Source organism: Nestor notabilis, unplaced genomic scaffold (assembly GCF_000696875.1).
Source record: "Nestor notabilis isolate BGI_N333 unplaced genomic scaffold, ASM69687v1 scaffold11689, whole genome shotgun sequence".
In the NCBI taxonomy this organism is placed as follows: Eukaryota; Metazoa; Chordata; class Aves; order Psittaciformes; family Psittacidae; genus Nestor; species Nestor notabilis.
The window spans coordinates 38,485-54,156 of record NW_009943327.1 but is presented as its reverse complement, the minus strand read 5'-3'; the positions used below and the strand labels follow the sequence as shown (position 1 = coordinate 54,156).

General features: G+C 37.0%; 1 protein-coding gene across 1 annotated transcript; it reads right to left on the bottom strand.

Moving 5' to 3' along the window:
• Window positions 1-907: 907 nt before the first annotated feature.
• LOC104411455 (tyrosine-protein kinase JAK2-like) lies at window positions 908-14,895 on the bottom strand (the record flags this gene model as incomplete). The annotated part of the gene is made up of 7 exons (XM_010021875.1): window positions 14,828-14,895; window positions 13,400-13,650; window positions 6,663-6,786; window positions 5,761-5,878; window positions 5,046-5,191; window positions 3,370-3,691; window positions 908-1,027 (listed from the first exon to the last, which is right to left on the bottom strand). Coding segments are annotated over exons 2-7 (1,050 nt in total), but the record flags the coding sequence as incomplete, so codon positions are not given.
• Window positions 14,896-15,672: the final 777 nt, after the last annotated feature.

Sequence of the window (15,672 nt, the reverse complement as noted above, 5' to 3'; positions counted from 1 at the left end):
TCTCCTTCCCTGGAGATATTCAAGAGCCATCCAGTCACAACCGGAAGCAATATGCTCCAGGTGACCGACTGCAGCTGGGAGGTTGGAGTAGATGGTGTATGGTGGTGCCTTCCAACGATTCTGTGATTACGTGATTCTTTAAAGAATTTCAAACAGTAAAAATGACATTTATTTGGTTTCAGTACTCATTTTCTTTGTACCATCATTCCTTGACAGCACTTCAAAGTCTTTTTCAATGTTTTGGTCATCAGCAGACAGCTTACCATGACAGCATGGAAGCAGCATATTTGATTGATAGGAAAACCCCCAGACTTGGGTTTAAGACTTCAATAAAGAAAAGAACCAACCTCTGTATCAGAAATTACCCTCAGCTAAAAACATCTATTTCTGTATTATTCCATGCACAGAGCTTTGAATGCAAAAAACCTCTGGTGTTCTGATAAACCTCTATGCTGCTGAAATCCATTTAGTTTTACATCATGGTAATTGGTTATACAATACTATAAACACCAGTACCTACAAGAAATTTGGAAAGGACCTTTTTGGAAGGGCATACAGGGATAGGACAAGGGGGAATGTCTTTAAACTGAAATAGGGAAGATTTAAATTAGGCATTAGGAAGAAGTATTCACTGTGAGGGTGCTGAGACACTGGTGCAGGTTGCCCAGAAAAGCTGTGACTGCCCCATCCCTGGCAGTGTTCAAGGCCAGGTTGGATGGGGCTTTGAGCAACTGGGACCAGTGGAAGGTATCCCTGCTGATGGCAGGAGGGTTGGAACTAGAGGATCTTTAGAAGTCCCTTCCAGCCCAAACCATTTTATGATCCTATGGTAATAAATATCACAGCAACCACACAGCCTGTTCAAAGCAACATCTATTTGAAAAAACAGCAAGCAAAGTAAACTGACCAGATTCTTGCTGTCCTGTTTGTGAATAGTGACAATTCTTCTCTCACTGGAGCCTTCTTGGCTTGCTTGTTTAATGCTGACATCAATAATATCAGGAAAATCACAGTATGTTTGTAAATCCTGCAATAAATATTGGTTATACAATGTCAGTCATAACATGAAATGCAACTAAAACCCCACCTATTTTCAGCAAATTCCTACATCTCTGAAGTTGGAAGCTTCCATCAAAGAACAGTAAATCCTTAAATATGCCGTTACAGATAAAGAAAGCATTTTTTTCATTTACAGGACCATCACTAGGAGCATCAATTAAAAAAATGCACAAAGATCCAGGAACTGTGAATGGAAATATCCATATATGGGTGGGTTTGTTTTATTTGGGTGTTGGGTTTTTTGTTTGGTTGGTTTTGTTTGTTTGTGGTTTGGTTTGTTTGGTTTTTTAAATTGTAGATATTTCTATTTGCTCTGTAGTATTTTGTGAGGATTAACAATTGAAATTGAGAACTCATTATTAGCATCCTGATTAAAGAGGTATACAAAGCCTACTAACAATCCAAAATGTCATGCCTTTGTTCAGAGTGATAAAAGCTGCAAAATCTGCTACCAAAGAGATGGATGTAGTCTGAATGAAGAAAGGGTACAGCCATGGTCATCACTGACTAGGTAACTTGAAGCACTGATCCTAATTATATGTGAAATCCAAAACATACTTTCCTTTGATAGCAAGTTCAGGTAGTTTTTATACTATACTATTTTGTACCACTTCCTTCAGTCTTTCACAAGTCAAATTACAATGTCATATAAAGCACACTTCGTTTTGCTTTCAGTAGTACTTCAGGTGCTAAGTAAAATCCTTAAATAAAGGTAGATTTATCTATTTAAAACTATTTTCCAAAGCAAATATATTTTATTCAAGTCAGAATACCCCATTTATATGGCTGCAAGCATACCCTAATAAACAGGTGTAATAATCAAGGCTGTAAGACTCAGTGGGTATCAGCTAAAATAAATAAGCTCAAATGCACTGAAGTCCCTGAAGCACTGTTTGTTCATCTGATGGTTGGAAATGTGAACTGGCAAAACAAATATCTTCACAATCTAACCCCACATGTATCATTCCCGCCTTCAAAAAAACAAAAATTTTGTTTCAATTCAGTATCTTAATAAAGATTCATCAGTACAGTTTGCTGAAACCAGAGTTATGACCACATTTACAAACAGCCATTTACTAAGTTTCCATAACTAAATTTATAAACCGTTTCTGTACCAGAGAAAATATATGCAGCCTACACTGTGTCTGTCAGTAAGTGTGATGATAACAGTACTATGAAAAAATAATTTGGCAATCTTTACAGGAAATACGATCAGTTTAAACACTACTAAAAGCTTGAGTGCAAGGCCCAAACAGCATAGTATGCACAAATTTTGTACACCTAACCGAGAAATTGCAATATCATTTTATGTTAGCTCCTGCCAGAGCAACTGGTACTTACAGGCAGATTAGGAAAGGCAGAGGCCTGATACATGACAGTTACGAATGAAGTAACTAGACTTAATGTGAATCTACAAATATTCTAAGAACACACTTAAAACCAGGGTATGTAACCAGACTTTCTTTTTTTGGTAAATATTAAAAAAAAAACCAAAATAGTTTTACAAATTATTACAGCACACTGTAAGAATACAACCTTTTGTAGACTGGTCTTGACTGCTACGTATTATGCATCAAAACTAAGAACCTAATGGATGGAATTATTTTGGAAAACTGACATGTGCTCCACTTTGGCTCTAATTCTACTTCTGGAAAATCCCCACATTCTCAGTGTATACTGCTGTAAGTTTCTATCAAATTCTGGTAAATGTGACAAAACAAAGAGTTATCCTGGGAAATCACACAGAAAAGAAATAATATTGAAAAATAAAAATGCAACAGCACATGCTTACTAGCACTTACTGGAACCATTTAGCATCTAATTCCCAAACAAAGAGTATATGGACCCTGCAGTCACAGAAATATCACTTTAAATTTATGAGCTCCAACATTGATAGAAGTCTGAGTATAGTGAAATCTACCTGGTTTTGGAGTCCTTAAAACACTGCAAAGAGAATTTGAGGTATTTGTACATTTTACCTACAACTGGGGGCAGGGTCATTACTTTTCCACATTGATTTTTTTACAGTAATGAAGGTCTAACACAGCAGCTCTCATTTCTCAAGCACAGAAGTATTACATGTTCAAGTACTGGCTTTCTTCTAATACTTCAACAAAAAAATAATTTTAGAATTCTGAACTGTTTAAGTCAATACATTTCTGTCATCCTCAGCCATACAGAAATGATATGAACACTGTGAAGTAAAATTTACCTACCAAATTTACCTAGGGTAAAATCAGAACTTCTAACATAAGCTAATCACTGTTACATGATAAACTGCACAATTATTAAAATAATAACAGAAATTACCTGCTCTGCCAGTGTCTCATGGTCTTTAAGTTTTCCTCTTGAGCACTGAATTCCACCATTTCCAGTTATTACAATGGTTGCAAAACTTTCCTCTCCAGAAGGATCTCCACCAGGTTCCTTTACTTCAAAAACCTCTGAATAGAAGGCAGACTGAAGGGTTTCCAGATTTATAAGATACTTAAGTTTCAAGTTTCTGGCAGTAGCTTTGCATTGGCCAAACTGTTGTATAAATTTGCGGAACCTGTACCTTATTCTTTTTCGCGTCAAAATGTGGTAGTCTTGGATTTTTGCTCGCACACATTTAGGCAAAAACATTTTGTAGCTGTGAATACATAACCAGCAAAAAAATCTACTAATTTTATCCATTAAATCCAGCAATGATAATTTAGTTCTGTGATAAACAAGTCATCATGAAAATAGTTTTCCCTCTAAATGTAACCTTATTTTTTAAACTGTAGGATAATAAGGATCCTTTCTTCAATCTTTAGTATGTTATTTCAGATACAGCCCTGTCTCTTCTTCAATTTTCCATATTTTCCCCCATCACTCAGTTCAACATATATTACATAATGCATTTTCCATAAATCCAGACACATCTTTTATAGTCATTACTGAAGTTTTGAGCTAAGGCAGCAGAAGTTAAACAGTCGCTTTGTTTGGTGTAGAAGTTGGAAGAGGATACTGCCGAGGTAGAGGCAACTACATCGATAAAGAACAGATTTTCTGACTGAAAATGTAAGTGGTAAAATACAACACTGTGGCTGGTTCTCACTGAAGTTCCTATATCTCAGTCCATATTCTCTATCAGGGGGCAAAACAGTAAGCTGGACAATTTGTTGTCGCATTCTTTTTTACTCCTTCTGCTAGCTTTCATTAAAAGACAAACATTAAGCATTAAGATTAAGCAAGGACAGAATTAACGCAGATGAGTAGAAACCAATTAGGTTGATAAACCAATGGGAATTGATAAACTCATTCAAGTGTAGCAGAGATCAGCCCAAGACGCTTAAGAGCCTGCAGCTCATGGCATGACAGAAGAGGCACAAGAGAGCTAAGAGAGCTTGGTTTGTTCACCTTGGAGAAAAGAAGGCTCAAGTAAGGTGTTCTACTGTTTGTCTTCAACTAACAGATGGATATGGAACAGACTGAATTAGACCACTCAGACATGCACAGTGAAAGGACACAAGGCTACAGAGGATCATTGGTATCACAGAGAAGACTGATTAGATACAGAGAAAATCCTCCCCAGTGAGGCTGATAGTACAAAGGACAAAGCTAGACACAGACATGGTGGAATCTCCACCCCTGAACATTTTCAGAACTTGAATGGACAACATCCTGAGTAACTTCACCTAACTTTGGAGTTGGTCATGATCTGAACAGGGGGTTGGATCCAGACCAGAGGTCTCTCCCAACACAAATTACTACGTACATTTAAGTAGCTGCTGCCTTACCTCTCATTGAGAACCAAATCCATGTACCCAAAACCACAAATGGCCACTGTGATACAATCTTTCTAATAATTTCTAGCTTACACTACAGCTAAATTTACGGAGTTAGTATGCTAGAATAAATCAATTGCCAACAGCTGAACATCCACACCCAGATGCTAATGTGCAAAAACTTTGGGTTTAGATATCAGACTGGTGTAATACAATTACGAAGTTTGGAGTCACCTGACTGAATTGTAAATAGCCAGTGGGGTTTGGTCCTTTTCTTTTGCCACTCTCATCATATCCAGAACAGCCATTCCAAGGCATTCTTCTTGTGTTTCGTGAGTAACAGGCATCTGTACCCATCCGTCCAAAAAATCAGCTCGCCACTGAGAAAGAAGAATGCAAGAATGCAAGTTAAAACTGTAGCACTGCTGCTCATGAAAAGTGGGTTTTGGAGTGTAGTTTTGTTTGTGGGTTTTTTTGTTTATTTGTTTGGTTTGGTGTTTTGGGAAGTTTGGTTTGTTGATTTTTTTTAAGACTGCACTCTCCTGAATGAATCCCTTCACCCACAAAAAGCTGCACATGTTCATAACGGATACCAGCTACCATCATGCTTAGAAAGACTGTTTTCAAAATCTTTTCGTTTCAAATCTTGAAAAGGCCAATGTGAGGATGATGCTTTTCTACACTGTGTCAGTCCAAAATGAAAATGGAAATCACACTGAAAAACTAGACAGTGGCACAAGAAAGTAGCTATTCGCTCTCACTCTTCTCCCCACAACTGCCATTTGAATTTCATCTCTTCAAATATACGGTATGACATGGCAGTTTTCATTTTAAGAGGGCTTCAAGCTGTCAAAACCACCCACATATTTACTATCAGAATACATGAAAGGGGATAAATACTAACAATATTTACCAACCTGCATTACAAAAATAATCAAGGAAATCATACCTGTGCAAATAGGTAAGACATGACAAGATCATCAAGAACAGGGCTTTCTGCACCACGAAGAATGCCGTACCGATATGCTCTGCTGGTGCCATTGCAATACCAGTGGGGAAAATAAAACCTGTTATGGAATATTTATGTAAACATCAATAACCAGATACTTCTGCTTACCAACACCAGACATAATCACTCTCATAGACATGTAATTAGTGCTGGCGGCTTTGGAGGACCTGTATGAAGCCCCAGCTACTCAATGGAAGGCTTTGGATACAGTTTCTGGTGTCTTAAAGTACCACGGCATTTAAGCAGGGTGACGAGCTGTACTGGTAAGAATAAGGAGCTCTGCAAAGCTATGGTCACTAATCTGAATATAGGGAATTCTGTGTTACTGTCTTCTAGTTCCCTTTGAGACAGCTCCTAAAGAAACACTGAAGGCCACATTATGCTATGTCAAGTAAACAAAATCTTCTACATAAGGAGAACTGCATCTGTAGCTTCGGATGTTAGAAAAAGGTTACAGAAAAATTATTCTATTGCAGACATCTGCCTGACTACACAGGATAATTGCTCTGCATTGCAGAATTTCTAACAGGCCATCACAGAGGAGATGAAATGTATCATTAAGAAAAATAATATTTTTATATCTGCTGTATTTTTTGGGTTTTTTCAATCTGACATGGCAAACATATAGTATATAGGCAATCAATTAAATACATTATTCAAACCTACTTCAATAATTTTGAGTCTTTTATCTATCTCTTATCCAGATTATTATCAGCAATCTCACCAACAACCTGTCCGCAACCTCTTGGAGAAATTACGGTTCAACTAAATATCTTACTGGTTGTGTTTCTCACAGTGTCTTGTTTTACCATGAAAAGTGCATAACATTTGATTTCGATTACCTTATACGGTAAATTAGGGTGAGTCTCGTGGCTTCATCTACATGGAAGATGTGATTTGGGGGATACCACATTCTCTCTGTTTCACTCATGAGTGCAAACATGTTATGATACACTGGCATGATACCTAAACAAAAAACAGAGAAGCAAACATAGGAAACTCCCTTCAAAAACAATCAACTTTATATAAATAGATAGATAGATAGATGGATAAATAAAGGGTGTATGTTCTCCAGCTATTCACTGCACTAGTCCATCACTGTCAACAGCATTGTAATCATCCTGCAGACTGTTTTTGCTGGTTTGCTTTCTCATTCTTCCTTTAAGTTCTCTGTAGATTCTGTACACCTGTTATCCTATACCTCATTGTTAGGTTACAGGATTTTCTCTGTATGGCATCTATATGATGGCTTCTTTGCCTCTCAGATTAGTCAGCTAAGAACAGCACATCGCCTTTTTCCTAAACCAGATCTAGGCACTGATTTTAAGATTTTAGACTGATGAAAAATTAGAAATAAAACAACACAAAGAAAGTCACTGTGACTAGGACAACCACCTTCCATTTATATTTCAGTAGCTCAGTTGAGACCAAAACCAAACATATATTGTTAATTAAAATTGGAAAATATCTTTTTTTCCATCTCAACAATTTGATTGTTTTGATAAGGATCCTATTTAATCACAAACTAATGGAAATCAGTTGAGAACTGACTCTTCAGCAGCATGAGAATTTTAATTTGGCTTTTCTGGCTCCCAGCTGAAACTACAGCCTAATGTAAGGCAGATGCTGCAGCACTGTACTATGCGATGCTAGTGCTATGATTTGGAAAACCATTTAAATACCTGTGAACTCAAAGCACAAAAGGATGACTTCAACTACTGACAAACATTTTGAAGACATGAAGATATACAGGTCTAGAGGTCAGAGAGCAGGATGAAAATTGCAGTGTGAAAGTCATAGTAGGTCAAAATGAAAGAAAACTACATTTACATCACAGACAAAAAAATACCGAAAAAAGACCCAGACAAAGACAACAAAAGTAACTTAAGACACATTAAGAGGCAAAAGAATTCTGGGAAAAGGCAAAGTACCCATGACCCTGCTCAAAGACTTAGAATGAAATCATTGAAATTCGCACAAGAAACCTGCAAGGGAAAAAAAAAAAAAAACACCACCAGCCTCATTTCTTTATTTCTATTCTGAACACCTACCAAAAGGGGCAGATCCAAATTTCTTTCATCACATCTGAAGTGCATGTAAGACAGTCAGTTAGAAACAACTAATCAGTGCCACATATAAAACTGCATAAGCTTGTGGAACAGAAAGTAATTCAGTCTTGAATAACAACTAGCTTAAATTCTTTACAAAAAGGGGTTTGTCTCTGTAGGGAGCCATTAAAGAGGGCTAAGAACAAGAGGTCTATTGTACAGATGTCAGGTTAAAGTGCTGAAATCTACAAGCTTATCATCTGATACTTGTTTAAACTAAAGCTTGCCGAAATATTCCAGAACTACAGGTCCTAACACATGACTTTCTATGAAAAGGAGTCAGACTTACAGGAAAATGCAGAAATGGAAAAGTTTAAAGTAACAGAACAGAAACCAAAACTAAACAAAACCCCCAAAGGAATAACCCTGAGGTGATTAAGTAATTGAAGAATTAGCTGTAAATGTAGATGTTGCAACTTTATGGTGCAGTAGAACGTATTTGATCCATCAGAGTTGGAAGACATACTAAATTAACTCAATTTTACGGAGTTAAAAAGAAATCTATACTATGCAACCAAACATGGTTGTCATTTGATGTGTGAAGTGATCATATCTGGATCAACTAGATTACATTGAAGATCAGCTGTCTATAAAGCAGTAAAAACTGACCTTGCAGATTTAAGGCTGTATGGTTTCTGCATCCCAAATAATTTCAGATCAATTATAGAGCAATGCATGTGAATCATCAGCCTATTTCAGGATTCTAGCCAGATGCTAAACACCATTCAAGACAATGCTGAGTATTTACCTAGTCTTATTAACGCATTTCCCCTATTAACAATTCCACATAAGCATACTGAAGAAGAACAAAATTTCAAGTCATATTCTTAAATTCAAATGTTAAGCTGCCATATTTCACAAAATACATTACAGACATAACCACCCAACCTCTAAAAAAACCTGAGCAAAACCAAAGAAACCCATAGATTTTTCAATCCAGATCACATCATTGCTATTCTGAAACTTCAACTGAGTGAAGAACCTGACTTTGGAATTCCTCCTGAAAATCAGAAATTTTGGGATTAAAAAAAAAAATAATCCAAAAAGTCTGTTTCACTGTCTTACGTGTGAAGAGCAAACTGTGCACTCATCTATCCGTCACATTTTAAAATTTATTATTCTGAATGGTGACTTGTACTTTCCATTGCCAGTGCTCAGTGACATAGAGATTACACATGTTTTTCAAGAAAAGTAGTATATTTTTGTTCTTCTCTTTTTCTCCTCTTAAGAATTAGGCATTTGTGCCAGAATATTGATGCACTTGAAAAAGTTCAAGGATTATACAAGTAAAGCAAACCCCCTTTGCTTTACCAAAGCAAAGGTTTATCTTTGCTTGAAAGTGCTCCACAAAAATCAGACAAAAGCAGAGGCACTAAAAATTCTTATTTCATGTAAATCTCACCAGCATTATTAATTGCAGGGACTTTTCAAGCAAAAGGTAATTTCAGTATTTAAGTGTTTTCTCCAGAAACAATGAAAACCAAAAGACTGGGGGTGGATGTGGAGGTGGGGAATCAAAGTCTTCTGATGAAGCCTAGACATGTCAACAGTAGTGAAAAGTTCTGAGAAATGTATTTTCAACACATGTAGAATCAGAAAAGCTGTTCACAATAGGTACTAAAAAAACTCCCCCGGATTTCTGCCCTGCACTAGCCATGCTATCAAATAAATCAGTGATCAATTAGGAGAGAAGACAGTGACTCAGACATACTAAAGCAGAACTGTTCTCCACTTCAACTTCTCCAGCAAGGGCTATTAAATAAACTTTCTGGACTATTGCAAAGGTGTAAACATGACTATCTCTTGGCACGTACTTTATTTTGTATATAAGGTGAAGTAAAGGAGCCTCACAGTACTATACAGACTGCCAAGTAACATCATGCAAGGCTGTAAGGCAGAAGAATTTTAGTCCTCAAACTTCTACCTTAAGCCTAAAAAAAGAATTATTTGCATAGTAGTTTCTTCCTTTCCGCATTATGATTTTAGATGTCCACATTCAGACAAGTCACACTACTACATTTACCAGGGTAAGCTGCTAAGGAAATACAGTTTTTCTCTATTTCCTCCTTTGCTGGCATTAGGTACCCTTTCACCCATATAGTATGTTTTCATTAGGCAACATCCTTCTGTAAAGAAAACTTAAAACCCAGAAACTGTGAATCACAAAAGCCATGACATCACTATGAAATGTGGAAGCCACATGCAGTCTACAGTAGAAATACTTCTTACTAAACTGTTAATTCAAGCATATAGTAAGTCACTAGACATATACAGATGAAAGCAATTAGCTGCATGGAGTTAATGAGTAAAGACAATTTTTAAAAATTCTCCGATTTTTAAAGTCCAATACAAATATCAGTCAGTTCTCACACAACTGTCAAGTAAACTATCTAAAACTTAGAAAGTCTTGTACAGAGCAGATGGAAAATTGCTTAGCTTTTCTTACAAAAAAATAGTATCTTGCCCTATCTGTCACGCAAACTGGAGGCTTACCAAACTCTGGCACCACATTCACAGTCTCTATCCTGTCAGCAAAATGTTTTCTGAACAGTTAATCAAAGGACAGGTTTCCTTTCCTGGCAAAACAGAACTGCTCAAGCGTTCATCCCTCACCGTGGGGGGCTGGGGCGCAGGAGGGTACGGGTGGCATGGCGTGCGACTGCGGATTTTCAATAAAGACTAACACTTCAGAAAAGAGAAAAAAACCCAAACAACAACACAACACCCCACCCCCAACCCCAAAATCCCCAAACCCAAAAATCCCCCAAAACCTACAGTGGGGAGAGTTATAATCACAGATAATTCTGAGACATGTGAATTGGGGCAATTCAGCATGTTAAGGACAAATATGTCTAAAACTATCTAGCTACTAAGAAGCAACCTCAGGTACTGAGCCATACAAGCAAAAAGTACTGCATACCATCATATTATGTAACAGTCACTTCCTTGAGTTTAACTGACTGCAGACACTGCCACTGTTTAGTCACATTAAATGTTTTGAAACAGTACTTTTACTTCAGCATAATCAAAGATTCTCTGCTATCTTACGGGCTTCCAGGAGGCACCAGCAGTGTTCAAGGAAGTACAAGGGAACTTCCAATCTATTTGCAACTTAGATGGGTGAGAATTAAAACGTTCCTAGGTGGAGGTTCAGGATACCAACATTAAAAACCAAAATAAAACAAAATAAACAGAACCAAACACAAAAGTCAAGAAATTCAATGGTTTAACTGTCTGTAACTTAGCAACCCACTCAGGATTATCAAACTGGTTCCCTCTTGGGATTCTAGCTCCTTTGAAGTTAATATTTCAACGGTTTAACGATCCTAACATAAGGGGAAATCAGAACAAATAAATTCAGATATACCCTACAGAAATTTAGGTTCCTATACGCTAGCAGGACAGGCCATAGCAGAAATGCAATACGCTAACCAAAACTATGCTGCTTCAACTTCACCAAAACGTTTTGCAGCTTGCTATTAAAACGTTAAAGTCACTAGCTCTGCATACTTTGCTACTAATTTATTAAGATTTTCAAGAACATGGCATAAATTTAAACCTGCAGCCATTTCAGCCTTTTCCACCAATTTAGAAAAAAATGTAGTTATAAATTCCATTGAGAAAAAAGGTGGTATAATATTGCCATAGTAGCTGCCAGGCACAAATTACTCTTCAGAGGACTCTGTCTACCTCAGCTCTACAAGGACAAAGGCTCAAAATGATAAAACATTTTATATATACAAGCAAGTATAAATCACTGGTGATATATTTCAGAAACTCTGCTGAAGAATGCTGAAACAATAGCAAAATACAAAACCAACTTGTGCTATTCACACAAATTAGTTTTAGCATTTGTATTAGCTATACCAGCAAAACAGTAACTGGACCCCAGAAAGCTAGAATCCTTGAGAAGCACTGGTGAGGTCCTACAAAACAAGCAATATAGTATAAAGTCTTCAGATGATGTCATGGGAAACAAGACTAATTGGATTTGTGGATAAGCAGGAATTGGGTTTTACATGTTTGTTATGTGTGTGATACATGGCTCAGGCCCTTTTTCTTTTCTTCAACTGGAGGAAAGAGACTATGGAACCTTGGGGATACAGTGGAAGATACCAGAAAGATCTTCATTCAAATCACCATCAGAAAGATATCTTAACTTCAAGAACACTCCCAGGTCAATCTGTCAAACTCAGACCTCAGAACCTGAAAATTCTGAATACCACACTATTTCCTCATGATCTCCAAGAATGAATCCTGGGCAGTGCTTCTGCTGAACTCACTGTATGTACTTATCTGCCTAAAGCTGCCATGTTACATGAACAGCAACTCACATATTCAAATCTTAGTCAGACTCTGCCATGCCTGAAGATCTCCAAAGAACAATGGGGCTTAAACCTAGGAGAATGTCTGTGAAACTACCAATTCACAGCGTGAAACTCAGTCACTACAAAACATTCAACACACAGAAAAAACTGACAGATCCCCGCCAAAAGTAGTCATTTAAAGCATATTTAAAAACAGCATAGCAAAACTCCCCCAAAATAGCAAGTGTAAGGAGTTTCAAGATAATAAAATATACAGACTCAGCAGCTTCATACTTGTAATCCAGTATAAAAGAAAGATTCGGAATTACAAGCCTTTCTTTTAAATTCATTTGCACCTGAAATGTGGCACTTGGAAAGTTGAAAGACAAATCTAGTCTTGTACCACTGACAGCCCAAAAAAGACATAAAGATATGTGTACACATATGTGTTCACATTTGCATGAGAAACAAGAAGACAGTCACTTTAAAATCCAAAGTTTATTGGAATTAATTTTTTATTCACAAATTCAATGTACTTTTGCAACGAAAGAAAGATGCATGCACAAAATGCATGCTTGAAGTATTTTTACTCTGGGTCTCAGCACATGCTCATGTTAATCTCTGAGTATATGTAACAATTCTAAGGCATTCTTACATATAAACATGATTATTTATTTCAAATATATCGTCCTGTCATTTACTCACTTTGTTTTCAAACAGTTACACATAAGCAGTCATATCTAATAGAACAGTTTCCATGTGCAAAGTGATTAAACATGTATAACATACAATAAATGCATAATTTCCAGGGCCAATCTGTTTTGTAGGGTTGCATCAGAAAGCAATTCAAATTATTTCCAGCTCCTGCTGTGATTTAACTATCCAAACTATATGTCAGTTAAATGAAAGAAGACTTCAAGGTAAAGGATAGTATACTCTCAAATTATTTCAAAAATACATCAATTACACAATTATAATCTCAGTGTTACAACCTCTCCAACAGGAACAGTTTGCAACCTGGTGGTAATTACTTCTGGAAGAACAAAGAGGTTAGCATTTCAGTTAAAATGCCACCACTTTAATGGGCTCTGGATTATTAAAAACTTTCTTGCATTAAGTTAGATTTCACTCCCTCATTAGGAAAACTGTTACGTATATACTTACCACAGGCTTTACAGGCAACAGCACAGATGTCTTCTGCAACATATTCTCCAGCTGGAAATTGAAGGTAATCTCCTCCTGTCTTCCCAGGAGAATGATAAAGGTATACTTGAAGCAATGGTTCTGTCTGCTTGGGTGCACTGCTATTCCCATGGATGTCACCATTCTGACGGGCAGTAGAAGTTTCTGTACCTTCCATATTTGTCATTGTAAGACAGGCCATTGTTCGGTTTGGTTCTGTTCAGAGCATTTGCCTAAAGGAAATGTAAGGCATAGTTCTTCACTAACTGTATTCGGGTTTGCTTGTAATATTCCTATTTAATGACAGTACTGTTCTGACACAGGAAGGACATTAACAGTTGAGGATAAGAGAATAGCTTAGAAGGTTTACTAAACGTTAAGTTTCTCTTTGATTTACTATGTAGCTCTAGTTTGAAAAACAGAAGACATTATGACACGAAAACCAAAGATACTAGCTGGGAGTCCCATTAGAGGATTTATTACCTCGCACTGGATTCTAGACACTAAGTGCTTACCTGTCCAGTTGAAACATGCTGGTTAAATCTGAAAACTAAAGTAATCCCTATAATGACATATGTACCACATGTAACAATGTGTAACAGAATCTGGATGGAATATAAACATCTTGATTTGGAGATCAAGTCTATTAACTATAAAAGATCTGATTCTGGTACAGATGAACAGAGGATTTGATCTAACAGGATTATTTTAATGTTCCTAATCTGGACAATATTTCAAGTCACAGCTTCTATAGGATGAGATGAACTCTTCCCTGTCTTGCTCTAACTGCCATCACCAGTACCTACAATGCAACAAGTTTACATGCAACCCTCTGTTGCTGTCTGTACCTCTCTAGTGCACCTGAGGGTTAATTTTACCAGCCACATGGTTAATTTTACCAGCCACACAAGACTGCACTAATTCATATGGTTCTTTTTAAGTCAACCAGGAAGAAACTGATTAATGAGATTGAAACCCACCATTTATGCAAGAAATTTCATTATAATGTGGAGGACATGCACAGTCCTCATGATGTAATATGGAGCACTCATGGCCCCTCAGAACATTTTCTTTATTCGAATCATGGGGTCCACAGCTTTGCAAAATCTAAACTCTTTGATACAAATAATCCTCCTGCCCTGCAGCATACGCTTTCTTGGAGGGAGGGGTGTGTTGTGAGTTTCTAGGGAAACCTCCAGGGCTAGGATCTTAAACTATACCACTTCAAACACCTGATTTTTAAATTAAACATCTAATTTTTAAACTAAATTTGGGAGGTTCAAATACCAGAGCAATCTCACACTACAGATAAATCCCCAACTGTTAATTACCTTTTATCACTTGAGAAATCTCTGAATGAAACATGAGAGTGATGAAGCTCTTTAAATAAGCATGTAATAAGTCACTCACTCACTGCTGGTATCCGCAGGAGCTCAGACAAAGCAGGCGCATGAGCAGTGGTGGAACATAATGTCTCTGCAGTAAAAACACATATTTAATATTAGAAAAGTTAATGGCTGTGAACAATATACAACGCACTGTTGTTTAAGAGTTTAAATTTGTGTTTGTGTGATCCACCCCAATCTCATTTGCCCAAATCCCCTCATCTTTGCCAAGAACTTCTTAAATCTAGGGGGTTTTAATTACAAAGTTTAAAAAAACCAAACCCAACGTTTTTAAAAAATGCATTTTTGGTACTGAGACTGCTTCTCAGTTCTAGCAAGAAGCTGGTGTATGAAATCCATTCCGAAATATAGTTACCAATTCATTTTTTTCTTCAGTCACCATGTTTTTCTTTTCTGTGAATACAGCATCCATTTAAGAAAACTGTTGATGGCATTACATGAAGAAAAGAGAAATGGAGAGGTAATTACAAAAGGAGACAATGGTGTGTTCACTTTCTGTAGTAACACTCCCTTTAGGCAGAATAATTAAATTATATTTGAACACCACTCATTTAAATTCATGTGGAAGTTAACACCAACTGTCTTGCAGCAGGAAGGCCAGCGCACTCCCCCCTTGCTCTCCTTGCACAACATTTCCGTGGTTTCAAGAAACATCACTTGAAAGTACTTAAGCGTAACAGCAACTTCCTGCACCAGTGAAAAAATGATACATTCCCTGTTGGGACCCTCCCAGTGTAGAAGAGGCCCTGATAGAGAAGCAAAAACGCATTTTAAAACTAAATAAAGGGGGGAAAGTTACAACTGAAGTTCAAAGGGGGCAGAATTCAAACTAGGAGGACTTTGCAAGCT